This window comes from Erinaceus europaeus, chromosome 16, assembly GCF_950295315.1.
Source record: "Erinaceus europaeus chromosome 16, mEriEur2.1, whole genome shotgun sequence".
NCBI classification, from domain to species: Eukaryota; Metazoa; Chordata; class Mammalia; order Eulipotyphla; family Erinaceidae; genus Erinaceus; species Erinaceus europaeus.
In genome coordinates this window covers 72345206-72359556 of record NC_080177.1, presented here as the reverse complement: position 1 = coordinate 72359556, position 14351 = coordinate 72345206, and the positions used below count along the sequence as shown (strand labels likewise).

At 38.8% G+C, this 14351-nt stretch overlaps 1 protein-coding gene across 2 annotated transcripts; it reads right to left on the bottom strand.

The window, feature by feature from the left end:
- Positions 1–585: 585 nt before the first annotated feature.
- Positions 586–6414, bottom strand: LOC103127236 (olfactory receptor 4K1-like). Of its 2 annotated transcripts, none has more exons than XM_007538135.2 (2): positions 6404–6414; positions 586–1513 (listed from the first exon to the last, which is right to left on the bottom strand). In XM_007538135.2, the coding sequence occupies exons 1-2, from the start codon at positions 6412–6414 to the stop codon at positions 586–588; spliced, it is 939 nt and encodes a 312-aa protein (XP_007538197.1). The 2 variants fall into 2 exon arrangements, with proteins under 2 accessions (XP_007538197.1, XP_060030151.1); XM_060174168.1 differs by lacking the exon at positions 6404–6414 and adding an exon at positions 5682–5692.
- Between the last annotated feature and the right edge of the window lie 7937 nt (positions 6415–14351).

Sequence of the window (14351 nt, the reverse complement as noted above, 5' to 3'; positions counted from 1 at the left end):
CAATAGAACTTACCTGGAATCAACGCTTTGAATGTTATATACCATTTATGGCACTTACTCCATGTCCTTGCATGTTAAACATTTGGTACACTGACAAATATCAAAAGAAATACTACTCTTTTTGTGCTTCACATTCTTTGCTGAAATTACTGTGAACTATAACAAAACTAGAGGAATCTTCACATAGAAGCATCCCAAAGAAGATTCAGCTTGTATCTCAAGAATACTAAACTGTTCTCTATACTACCCTCAAGAAAGTCTGCTTTACAATGGAGATGATTTTAAAATCTTTTAAGAAAAAATTAAAAAAATTTTAACCTGTATAAGGTTAAAAAGATCACATTTCTTAACAAGGTTAAAAACTATGTAGTAATTTTTGTATATGCAGTTGTTTTGACAAGGTAAGATGAGCTACAGAATTGGTATGTTAATCTGAGTTTCTGCACTGCTTTTAGTGATTTTATAGTACGAGTCAGATCTTCTGATCGTGAAAGACTAATTGTGACAAGAATGCAATCAATAAGTTGTATGTGCAGTTTATCAAAAAGGATAAGATGTAGGGATTTAGTAACAGCCCACAGTTGTTTAAAAATCATGCTTGGAACCTATATGTCGGTTCCTAAGCTTCTTCACAGCTTCCTTCACGTCTTTATTCCTCAGTGTGTAAATCATGGGGTTGAGAAGAGGAGTGAAGACAGTAAAGAACACAGAGATAAATTTATCAATTGGGAAGCTTTCAAAGGGCCAAATGTATATGAATATTAATGGACCGAAAAACAGAACTACAACAGTTACATGGGCGGACAATGTGGAAAGGGCCTTGGAGGTCCCTCCAGAGGCTTGGCGATGGACTGTAGCAAGGATGACAGTGTAGGAGACAAGCAAAAGGAGGAAGCAGATAAGTGAGAGCAGGCCACTGTTGGTGAGGACCAGGATCTCTAAAATGTATGTGTCTAAGCAGGCAAGCTTGATCACGAGGGGGAGGTCACAAAAGAAATTGTCTACCTTGTTAGGGCCACAAAAAGGAAGATTGACTGTGAACGCCAGGTGACTGGCAGAGTGCAGGATGCCTATGGCCCAGGAGACCCCCACCAGAACAGTGCACACCTTTCGGCTCATGATGGTCATGTAGTGCAGAGGCTTGCAGATTGCAATATATCTGTCATAGGCCATAGCAACAAGAAGCACCATCTCACTACCTCCAAAGACATGCAAGAAAAAGATCTGTGACATGCATCCCTGGAAGGTGATGCTTTTGTGTTTACTGAGGAAGTCTGCGATCATCTTAGGGGTGGCAAATGTAGCCTGACACATATCAATGAAGGAGAGATTACTAAGGAGGAAGTACATGGGGGTATGTAAGCACGAGTCTGTGATTACGGTGAGAATAATGAGGAGGTTTCCTAGTACTGCAGCTCCATAAAGCACAGAAAAAACAAAGAAGAGGAAGAGTTGGAGTTCCCAAGAATTAGACAGGCCCAGCAGAATGAATTCAGTAACGACTGAATTATTGCTCCATCCATCCACTAAATAGGAGTTGCTGATGTTATCTAGAGGGAATAAAAATAAACGAAATGGATAATTACTCGTGATTTTACAAATGCAATAGATGTTTCAGCTCTATGATAAAGAAAAAACAACACAGAGAAGTATACCTATAGGGCAATGACTATTTGCATCACTGTTAGGAATTTACATGTTCTCTATGGTTATTTACATAATTACGTTATTTTAAAAATTCTGTATTTGTCTACTGACATAATAGATGATAGATAAGTAGACAGAGAAATGACAGATGCCAGGTAGATGGTTGCAGTTTACCTGGCAAATCAATATGGGAAAAAGAAATTAAGTATTTGACATTTAACTCTAATATATTTTCATAAAAACACACAAAATCACTACAGGGCTTTAAAAGTCACATATACTCACACATTCAGATTATGAGTAGCTGAAAATCAGCAAATGTGTATGGTGTCCTTTTAGACTAAGTGCAAAGACATGAAAATCAGTTCCTCTAATGACATTGGTTAAAAGAGTGCACTGTGACCAGGTAGTTGAGTTATCTGCAGTAATGAAAGGGAGGGACATTAGTCTGCGCACTGAAAATTAGAGCAATTAAAAGGTTGCATTTCAATAAAGACAACAATGAGATGCCACTTCACTCCTGTGAGAATGTCATACATCAGAAAAGGTAACAGCAGCAAATGCTGGAGAAGTTGTGGGGTCAAAGGAACCCTTCTGTACTGATGGTAGGAATGTCAGTTGGTCCAGCCTCTGTGGAGAACAGTCTGGAGAACTCTCAGAAGGCTAGAAATGGACCTACCCTATGATTCTGCAATTCCTCTCCTGGGGATACATTCTAAGGAACCCAACACATCCAACCAAAAAGATCTGTGTACACATATGTTCATGGCAGCACAATTTGTAATAGCCAAAACCTGGAAGGAACCCAGGTGTCCAACAACAGATGAATGGCTTAGCAAGTTGTGGTCTATATACACAATGGAATACTACTCAGCTATAAAAAATGGTGACTTCACCGTTTTCAGCCGATCTTGGATGGACCTTGAAAAAATCATGTTGAGTGAAATAAGTCAGAAACAGAAGGATGAATATGGGATGATCTCACTCTCAGGCAGAAGTTGAAAAACAAGATAAGAAGAGAAAACACAAGTAGAACCTGAACTGGAATTGGCATATTGCACCAAAGTAAAAGACTCTAGGGTGGGTAGGGGGGAGAACACAGGTCCAAAAAAAATGACAGACGACTTAGTGGGGGTTGTATTGTTATATGGAAAACTGAGAAATGTTATGCATGTACAAACTATTGTATTTACTGTCGAATGTAAAACATTAATTCCCCAATAAAGAAATTTTAAAAAGTTGCATTTCTACACTAAAACAATTGTATTTCATAATAATATTCCGTTTTATCAATGAAAGAAGTATAGAATCTCAAAAATATGTAATATTTAAAATAGAAATAGGGATTTTTAGTGTCAGAGACATTTTTTCTAATATTTCTTTTTAAAAATATTTATTTATTCCTTTTTGTTGCCCTTGTTTTTTCATTGTTGTAGTTATTATTGTTGTTGCTGTTGTTGGATAGGACAGAGAGAAATGGAGAGAGGAGGGGAAGACAGAGAGGGGTAGAGAAAGACAGACACCTGCAGACCTGCTTCACTGCCTGTGGTGGGGGTGGCTCCAAACGGGATCCTTATGCTGGTCCCTGCACTTTGCGCCACGAGCACTTTTCCCGCTGCGTTACCACTGGACTCCCAATGTAATTTCTTTATAACAGTAGTTGGATTTAAAACTATTTATTCTGACCAGATACTTGTTCTTCCAGGATAGAACTGTATGTAATTTTAATGAGCATTATATACTAGCTAGTTAAATTTGTATTCGTACTACTTATCTTTGTTGATGAATTAATAATCTTTTTTCCTTAATGAGTTAACATAACAATAAGATATTTTTGAAGCTCACTGAATAGACTACTTATTGTAATTTATTTATTAATTTAAAAAATAGTATGGATTACATTCTCTGAACCAGCTACTATTAAACTCTGGAGACAAAGCAGTGAAAAAAATTAAAGAGAATATCTATCCTAAATTCATGTAACTTAAATTCTAATAGGAATGGGGTGTGGAGTTCTAGCATTTAACTTCTTTCTTTATTCTTCTCTTTCTTTTTTCTCACCAGAGCACTGCTCACCTCTGGTTTCTGGTAGGACTGGGGATTGAACCTGGGATTTCAGAGCTCAGGCACAAAGTCTTTTTGTATAGCTATTATACTATCTTCTCAGACTTGTTTTATTTTTTATTTTAAATAAAATATAGTTGTTCATTAAAGGTAAATAATGAAATATGGATTATCTCAGTTATCAGTGCTATCTGTGGAGAAAGTAAAGCAGAGCAAAGGAAAGTGGACTAAGTAGGTGTTCAGAAAAGGCCTCCAACCCCTGTGGAAGGTTAGAAAAGGACTTACCCTACCCTATGACCCAGCAATTCCACTCTTGGAAATATATCCTAAGGAAGCAAAGCCCTGCCCCACTAGGGAAAGAGAGAGGCAGACTGGGAGTATGGATCGACCTGTCAACGCCCATGTTCAGTGGGGAAGCGATTACAGAAGCCAGACCTTCTACCTTCCGCACCCCATAATGACCCTGGGTTCATGTTCTTAGAGGGATAGAGAATAGGAAAGCTCCATGCTCCCAGAGGGATAGAGAGTGGGAAAGCTATCAGGGGAGGGGGTGGGATATGAAGATTGGGTGGTGGGAATTGTGTGGAGTTGTACCCCTCCTACCCTATGGTTTTGTTAATTAATCCTTTCTTAAATAAAAAAAAAAGAAAATTATCAACATAAAAAAAAAAGAATAGGAAGTCAGGGGAGGGGATGGGATACCAAGCTCTGGTGGTGGGAATTGTACCCCTATACCCCTATTATCTTATGGTCTTGTCAGTGTCTCCATTTTTTTTTTTTTTTGTTGCCTCCAGGGTTATTGCTGGGGCTCAGTGCCTGCACCATAAATCCACTGCTTCTGGAGGCCCCTTTTGTAGCCTTTGTTGTTGTAGCCTTGTTGTGGTTATTATTGTTATTGTTGATGTGGTTCATTGTTGGATAGGACAGAGAGAAATGGAGAGAGGAGGGGAAGACAGAGAAGGGGAGAGAAAGATAGACACCTGCAGATCTGCTTCACCGCCTGTGAAGTGACTCCCCTGCAGGTGGGGAGCTGGGCTGGAACCGGGATCCTTACACTGGTCCTTGCGCTTTGCGCCACGTGCTCTTAACCCGCTGCTACCAGCCAACCCCCCAGTGTTTCCATTTTATAAATAAATAAAAAAGAGAAATCTGTGTGAACCTATGTTAATAATAGTACAACTTGCAATAGCCAAAACTTATCTGTCCAACGGATGAGTGGCTAAGTAAGTTGTAGTAGACATATTCAATGACATACTACTTATCCATTAAAAATTATGAAATTTTATTCACCTCATCTTGGATGGATCTTGTGAAATCATGTTAAGTGAGATAAGCCAAAACGAGACGAATGAATATAGAAAGACCTCAATCATGGCAGAACTTAAGAAACAGTAACCGAGAGAGGAAACACAAAGCAAAACTTGGACTTGTAGGGTGTATTGCACCAAGGGAAAGGATTCTGGGGAAGGAGGACAGGGAGAGGGTCAGGGTGGGGGGAAGTGGGCCCTTTAAGGTCCTGGTACACAATGTTGGAAAAGGACCTAAGCTGGGAGTGAGAGTGCTTGTCAGACACCTATGACTATAAGATGGAAAATTGTGCCCATATGCTAACAACCTGTAAACTTCCCAATAAAAGAAAGAAAGAAAGAAAGAAAGAAAGAAAGAAAGGAAAAAACTTCACTAGGCAGGTAGTAATTCAGTAACAAGGGGAGTAGGACCACGCCTTGGACATTGACAGTAAAATGTTGGATTTAAACTGGAAGCTTTCTGATTTAATTTTTTTAAAAAAGATTTTATTTATTTTTTAATGAGAGAGATCGGAGAAAGAACCAGTCATCACTCTGGTACATGTATCGCCGAGGACTGAACTTGGGATTTTATGCTTAAGAGTCCAGTGCTTTATCCACCGTGCCACCTCCTGGACCACCTGATATAAAATTTTCATGTTTTTTCAAAGTGAGTTTTATGACACTAACTTCATTTGGTTCTGCGAAAACAGGCAGAAAACTATTCTCAAAATATTTTTCTGTATTAAGAGATCATCATATTCTTACACATTGTCCGCCATTAGCAAGTCTTAGAAAAACAGTGACAATTTCCACAGATGCTATAATTTAAATAGCAGTGAGAGGGGAAGACTTGAGTTTAATTTATGGCTTCACTGGCTATTTGCTGGGATAATGTTTGTTTATTCATTTCAACTTATTACTATGTCTATGTATTAGGCATTCTCTAGATCTGGCCACATAACTACAATCCAAACAGACAGGATTCTTATCTTCATGCAAGTCATCAGAACTCTTTTGAGTTTTCTAAATATAAGTCTTGATTTCTTTTATTTATTACATATTAGGGAGACAGTTTCACATGAGAGAGAGAGAGAGGGAGAGAGAGAGAGAGGAGAAAAAAAAGAGAAAGGGAGACAAGGCAGACACCACTCTGGTACATGGGGCACTGGTGAGTGAGCCAGGGAAGTCAGATACGTAAGTCTGATGCTCTACCCACTGAATCATTTCCCTAGACACAAATCTCTGACCCCCCTTTCTCTCTCTCTCTCTCTATCCTCTCACTCTCTCTCTCTCTCTCTCTCTCTCTCTCTCTCTCTCACACACACACACACACACACACACGTATATATCTACTATGTGTGTATATATCTACTATGGTTATCACTGGGGCTTGGTGCCTGAACCTTGAATCCATTGCTCCTAGTGACCAGTTCTTTTATTTCCATCATTCCCTACCCTTCACACTCCTTTTATCTCTACCTTTCCTTTCTCTCTCTTGCTCTAATTCTTCCTTCCTTCCCTTTTTTCTTTCTTTCTCCCTTTGTTCCTTTCTCTCCCTCCCTCCCTCCCTCCCCTTCCTTCCTTCCTTTGCTTTTCTCTCTCTCTCTCTCTTTTCCTTTCTCTCTCTCTCTTTCTTTCTTTCTTCCTTTATTCTTTTGGATAGAGACTGCCATTGAGAAGGAGGGGAAAAGAGAAAGGGGAAGAGAAAGAGACACTTGTAGCACTTTTTCACCACTCTTGAAGCTTCTTCCCTTGCAGGTGGGGATTGGGGATTTGAACCAGAGACCTGGAGCACTATAAAGTGTGTGTGCTCTACCAGGTGTGCCGTAGTACCACTCTGATTTTTTAATTTAAGTTATTTATTGGATAGAGATAGAGAGAAATGGAGAAAGAAGTGGAAGATAGAGATGGAGAGAGACACTTGCAGATCTGCTTCTCTGCTCTTGTAGGAACAGTCTTTGCTTGCTCACTGATTTTGGAAAGCAAACAGCTGCTGATATATACAAAAATTAACAATCAACTGAATATGAAACTAGTCTTCCACTACAAAAGAAATGTGAAATTTGTGTGTGCTACTTCCCAGATTCAGAAATTGATTTTTTCTGAGGCAGGTCATTCAGCTAAAAGTGTCCCAGTCAGGCAGAATAAGAAAGTAAACCTTCAAGGCAAACATTCACATTGTAGATGCACCTCCTTGGATCATACTACAGGTCACTCAGTTCAGATTAGCAAACTTTAGTGGTTTTGGTAATGATCATAAAGATATAAGACTTGGGAAGCTTTAACAAGTGGTATGCAAGTTTAAAAATATAAACTGGCAGTCAAGATGACCAAATTTCTATGAGGAAACTGGCTTCTTATTTCTGTGTAGATAAGTAATTAAACTGGATACATCTTTGGATATGAAGAACTTGATTTAGTTTCCTTAAATTGATATGTGTAATTACATAAAGACATATATAATTCTGATGTGAGAGGGGCAAGTGAATAGAAGCTAGAAAAGTTTGTCAGCAAGAAAAAAAGATCAAATTTTTTTTTTACAAAAATAATGCATTTATTTACAAAATGCTTTGAGGAAGGAGGAGCTTCTGTAACAATCTTGACTGATTTCATATAAAGCATTCTCTAATCTATCATCTCATTTATCCTTAAGAGAATGCTACAAAGAACTATGGTTATAGTTCTAACTGTGAAAGGAGAAACTAAATATTATCATTACAGTTAATGTCACAAAAACACAGTGATAACCCAATGGATGCTCAGATACTTTAAAAAACAAAAAAGGTAAATAGAAACACTATTTGTCGTTTAATTAAGGGTCTACTCAATTAGAACCCACATTTACGAAGTTTTCCAGTCACTAAATGATAATTATGTCCCCTATCCTATCCTCTACCATAATCTCTGTTTCTGATTAATTTGCTGAAATACTTTTACCTGCGTGCCTCAACTCATCACCAGAATTTTCAATGACAATAATTGGATATCGTTTGATATTTTGTTTCATATTTTAAAATATCATATGAAAGCTCCAAGTTAATATGTGTAAGGACCCAAGTTATCTAAATCGTAGTCATAACATTAACATAATTTTCCTTTAGTTCCCTAAATAGTAACATTTATGTTTAATGTTTTACTTTATATGATTAAGTTCTACTTACCAGTATTGAGAGAAACCAGAAGATATCAAGTACAGGTTTAAGAAATGGGACTTCTAAAATCCATTGTTTTCCAGAATGAGTTACAAGGGCTTATAATACAAATACACACCCTCTTAGATGTCCAAGTTCATAGATTGCAAGAGCTAATTAAAGAACTCTGTGAAGTCATCTTGCCTTGGGAGTTATTAACACACTGTTGGTTGCATTTCCCTAAAATAAGATGGAAGTGATTTTAAATTGTTTCCTTATAACTGCAAGAGAGGAAATTATTGCAAGAGGGAAAGTATAGTGACTTGTAATCTTGCGGCTCTTGTCAGAAGATCTCTCCCTCCATGTGTCCTCTTTCCCACTGTTCCTAAGAACAAATGAGGTCCGAAGGATTTCATATTAGAGGAAATATAAATCTGACAGTAGGTCTAAAAAATTAATATTTTTCTAATTCTATATTTATCACAAAAATTTCCCAACTTTGTGTCATTCATTAAATCTGGTAGTCACTTTAGCCATGTATCGGATTGAGAAGGAGTGCTTAGTTGTATATAAGCAGTTGGCACTGGCTTTACATAGGCAGCATTAACTAGCTCTCCTGAAATTTTAAATTTTTTTGGTCATTGACAAGTTTTGCTACCCCAGGCTGATTTCATTTCACCAAGAGAAAAGAAGGAAGGAAGGAATGAAAGGAAGAAAGAAAGAAAGAAAGAAAGAAAGAAAGGAGGAAAGAAAGGGGTGTCGGGCAGTAGCACAGTGGGTTAAGCACAGCAGGTTAAGCGCAGGTGGCGCAAAGCATAAGGACTGGCCTAAGGATCCCGGTTTGAGCCTCCAGCTCCCACCTGCAGGGGAGTCGCTTCACAAGCGGTGAAGCAGGTCTGCAGGTGTCTGTCTTTCTCTCCCCCTCTCTGTCTTCCCCTCCTCTCTCCATTTCTCTCTGTCCTATCCAACAACGATGACAACAATAAAAAAGGGCAACAGAGGGGAATAAATAAATAAGTAAATATAAAAAACCCAAACAGTACTAAAAAAAAAAAAAGAAAGAAAGAAAGAAAGGAAAAGATACCACAGAAATGGAGCTTCTTCCAACATGGTGGGGACTGGGGTTGACCCTGGGTCATGTGCATGGGAAAGCAAGTGCAAGTGCAAGCGATTTATTTTGCTTAACCTTAAGGCTGAATTAAATTATTTGTTTATTATTTGTTTTTTGCTTTTTCTTCCCATCTCTCTCTCTCTCAGACTATAAGCTCCACATGAATAAGAATAGAATTTTGGAGGACTACTATTCAGTACTTCTCTGTCATAGAACCTAGCAAATGGTAGGTACTTAAATAATAGTAATCCGATAGTAAATAAAAAAAAAGTATAAATGACCAGGTGGTTTTTATTTTTTATTGTTATATATGTTACAAAGCTCTGCCATTCTGAGAATGTTTTAAAAACAGGAATTATAAAATATGCTTTCCAATAAAATATCTAGGAGTAAACTTAACCAAAGAAGTGAAAGACTTGTACACTGAAAATTATGAGTCACTACTCAAGGAAATTGAAAAAGACGCAAAGAAGTGGAAAGATATTCCATGTTCATGGGTTGGAAGAATTAACATCATCAAAATAAATATACTACCCAGAGCCATCTACAAATTTAATGCTATCCCCATCAAGATCCCAAGCACATTTTTTAGGAGAATAGAACAAATGCTACAAATGTTTATCTGGAACCAGAAAAGACCTAGAATTGCCAAACTATCTTGAGAAAAAAGAACAGAACTGGAGGCATCACACTCCCAGATCTCAAATTGTATTATAGGGCCGTTGTCATCAAAACTGCTTGGTACTGGAACATGAATAGACACACTGACCAGTGGAATAGAATTGAGAGCCCAAAAGTGAGCCCCCACATCTATGGACATCTAATCTTTGACAAAGGGGCCCAGACTATTAAATGGGGGAAAGCAGGGTCTCTTCAACAAATGGTGTTGGAAACAATGGGTTGAAACATGCAGAAGAAGGAAACTGAACCACTGTATTTCACCAAATACAAATATAAATTCCAAGTGGATCAAGGACTTGGGTGTTAGACCAGAAACTATCAGATACTTAGAAGAAAATATTGGCAGAACTCTTTTCTGTATAAATTTTAAAGACATCTTCAATGAAACGAATCCAATTACAAAGAAGACTAAGGCAAGTATAAACCTATGGGACTACATCAAATTAAAAAGCTTCTTCACAGCAAAAGAAACCACTACCCAAACCAAGAGACCCCTCACAGAATGGGAGAAGATCTTTACATGCCATACATCAGACAAGAGTTTAATAACCAACATATATAAAGAGATTGTCAGACTCAACAACAAAACAACAAATAACCCCATCCAAAAATGGGGGGAGAACATGGACATAATATTCACCACAGAAGAGATCCAAAGGGCTGAGAAACATATGAAAAAATGCTCCAAGTCTCAGATTGTCAGAGAAATTCAAATCAAGACAACAGTGAGATACCATTTCACTCCTGTGAGAATGTCATACATCAGAAAAGGTAACAGCAGCAAATGCTGGAGAGGGTGTGGGGTCAAAGGAACCCTCCTACACTGCTGGTGGGAATGTCAATTGGTCCATCCTCTGTGGAGAACAGTCTGGAGAACTCTCAGAAGGCTAGAAATGGACCTACCCTATGATCCTGCAATTCCTCTCCTGGGAATATATCCTAAGGAACCCAACACATCCAACCAAAAAGATCTGTGTACACATATGCTCTTGGCAGCACAATTTGTAATAGCCAAAACCTGGAAGCAACCCAGGTGTCCAACAACAGATGAGTGGCTGAGCAAGTTGTGGTATATATACACAGTGGAATACTACTCAGCTGTAAAAAATGGTGACTTCACTGTTTTCAGCTGATCTTGGATGGACCTTGAAAAATTCATGTTGGGAGTCAGGCAGTAGCGCAGTGGGTTAAGTGCACATGGCACAAAGTGCAAGGACCAGCATAAGGATCCTGGTTCGAGCCCCTGGCTCCCCACCTGCAGGGGAGTCGCTTCACAGGCGGTGAAGCAGGTCTACAGGTGTCTATCATTCTTTCCCCCTCTCTGTTTTCTCCTCCTCTCTCCATTTCTCTCTGTCCTACCTAACAACGACAACATCAATAACTACAACAATAAAACAACATGGGCAACAAAAGGGAATAAATAAATGAATATTTAAGAAAAAAAAGAAAAATTCATGTTAAGTGAAATAAGTCAGAAACGTAAAGATGAACATGGGATGATCTCACTCTCAGGCCGAAGTTGAAAAACAAGATTAGAAAACACAAGTCGAACCTGAAATGGAATTGGAGTATTACACCAAAGTAAAAGACTCTGGGGTGGGTGGGTGGGTGGGGAGAATACAGGTCCATGAAAGATGATGAATGACATAGTGGGGGTTGTATTGTTAAATGGGAATCTGGGGAATGTTATGCATGTACAAACTATTGTATTTACTGTTGAATGTAAAACATTAATTCCCCAATAAAGAAATAAATTATTAAAAAGGAAAGAAAGAAAGAAAGAAAGAAAGAAAGAAAGAAAGAAAGAAAGAAAGAATTTGGGTCCATACTCCCAGAGGGCTAAAGATTAGGGAAGCTTCCAATGGAGGGGATGGGACAGGGAACTCTGGTGGCGGGAACTGCATGGAATTGTACCTATGTTATCTTACAATCTTGTTCATCATTACTAAATCACTTGTAAAATTTTTAAATAAAATAAAATAAAGGAGATTAAAGGAAAAAAACAACAACATGGGCAACAAAAGGGAATAAATAAATAAATATTTAAGAAAAAAAAGAAAAATTCATGTTAAGTGAAATAAGTCAGAAACGTAAAGATGAACATGGGATGATCTCACTCTCAGGCAGAAGTTGAAAAACAAGATCAGAAAAAAAAACACAAAACAAAAAACCCACAAGTAGAACCTGAACTGGAATTGGCGTATTGCACCAAAGTAAAAGACTCTGGGGTGGGTGGGTGGGGAGAATACAGGTCCAAGAAGGATGACAGAGGACCTAGTGGGGGTTGTATTGTTATATGGGAAACTGGGGAATATTATTCATGTCCAAACTATTATATTTACTGTTGAATGTAAAACATTAATTCCCCAATAAAGAAATTAAAAAATATGCTTCCTTGTATACTATTTATTTATTGTTTTTACAATAATTTTATTGGAGGTTTATGGTTTACAGCACAATGTTTTCACAAAGATAAATTAATAGGTGGGTGTCTGCAAAACACTCTTACTGCCAGTATGGGCATGTTCAGAAGTACTGAGTTGAGGGACTGCAAAGCATTCCCTGAGGTGGTCAGTGTTTCGGGGTTCCAGTGTGGAACAAGAGTGGTGCCCGTTGTCTGAGGCAGAAAATACGAGGTACAGTGGTTGCCCTGGGGGTAACCAGTGGTCTAATGAGGGTAAGAAGGAGCAGGATCCCTGAGTGGATTGAAGAGAATCCAGCTAACGCATAGCAGAGCTCATGAACTGATAGCTGGGTGTGAGACAATGTCACCTCAGTGGAAGCCCTGGAATAGATTTAGGGTCCCAGTTTCTCCCTGGGAACTGCAGGCAGGAACTGGGGGTGTGGTACAAGCTGACAGTATCATGATGGAGATGATCACACAACAATGAATTCCCTGGCATGGCCACCCCAAAGACTGGAAATCCCCCCCCCCCCCCCCCGGCTACTGTACACAGGGACTAGAGACAGGGTGTGAAACCACCACACAGCAATGAAACACTTGAATGACCAGACTTCTCCTTGGGTATGGTGCACAAAGGTTGGGGGCAGAGTGCTTCTGCTGGCCCTGAGATAAGAGTCCCAAAACAGGGTCACAGGACCAGGCTTCTCCCCAGGTTGGCAGACCAGCAATGGTGTGCTTCGGGTATCATGCCTCAGGAGGCGTCCTGGCTTGTACTTAAAGCAACAGTGTTGTCTCTTGGCAGGGACTGAGAATTGGCTGGTGTACTATGGAGGACAGTGGTGTTACCAAGCTTGGGTGTCCTTGGAAACAGTCTCAAGGTAGGAGAATCGCCAGGGCTGGAGCTGCCTGGGGGAGATGGAGACCAGACTTATTGGGAATGCAACCCAGTGGGTTAGGGGGGCCCTGACAGCGGCAAAGACTCTCTTATTAAGGCTGTCTTTATGTTTCAACACATGGTCAATTCTTAAGAATGTTCCATGTGCACCTGAAAAGACTATGTCCTTTTGAAGGATGAAAACTTCTGAATATATCTGTTAAGTTCACCTAATCTATGATTTCATTTAAGGCCTCTGTTTCCTTGTTGATTTTTTTTTTTTGGTCCTGATGATCTGTCTCTTGCTGTGAGTGGTGTGTTGAGGTCTCCCACTAATACTGTGCTGCTGTTGATGTCCCTCTTAAGATCAGTAAGTACTTTGTATATTTTGGAGCCTTGGGAGCATATATATTGATGATGGTTATGTCTTCCTGTTGGACTGATCCTCTAACCAATATGTAGTGTCCATGTCTGTCACTTTTCACTATCTTGGCTGAAAGTCTGATTTATCTGACATTAGAATAGCTGTTCCTGACCTTTTGTTTGAATTATTGGCTTGGAATACCTTGTTCCATCCCGTCACTCAAAGCTTCTGTTTATTTTTCCTTTGGATATGTTTTTCCTGAAGACACAGCATAGATGGGTCTTGCTTTTTAATCCATCCAGTCACTCTGAATATTTTGACTAGTGAATTTAAGCCATTCACACTTGGGTGATTATTGATAAATGTGATTTGCTTGCAGTCATTCTGTTTTTGTTTCGAGGTAGATTTATGCTCATGTCGACTCTTTTCCTGTTTGTTTCTGCTTTTTACTTTATGTGGATGGTTTTCTATAATGGTCTTGCCTACTGTATGTATGTTTCCAATTTGTCTTTGTGTTACATTGTATTTTGTGTTTATTGTGGATATTGAATATAACTTACAATGTCTACAGGAGTCATTTTTAAGTTGGCCTTGGTTTACCAACATTGGACTATTTTGCTCTCCTCTTTCCTGTGCCTGGTTTTCCTTATTGTTGTCATGTTCCTGGTTCCATTATAATACTGATCATCTCATTAAAATTTAGAATTCCCTTGCTACTTCTTTTAATGTGGGACTCCTTTTAGAAAATCTTGCAAGGCATGGTTGGTAGTGGCAAATTCCTTCAGT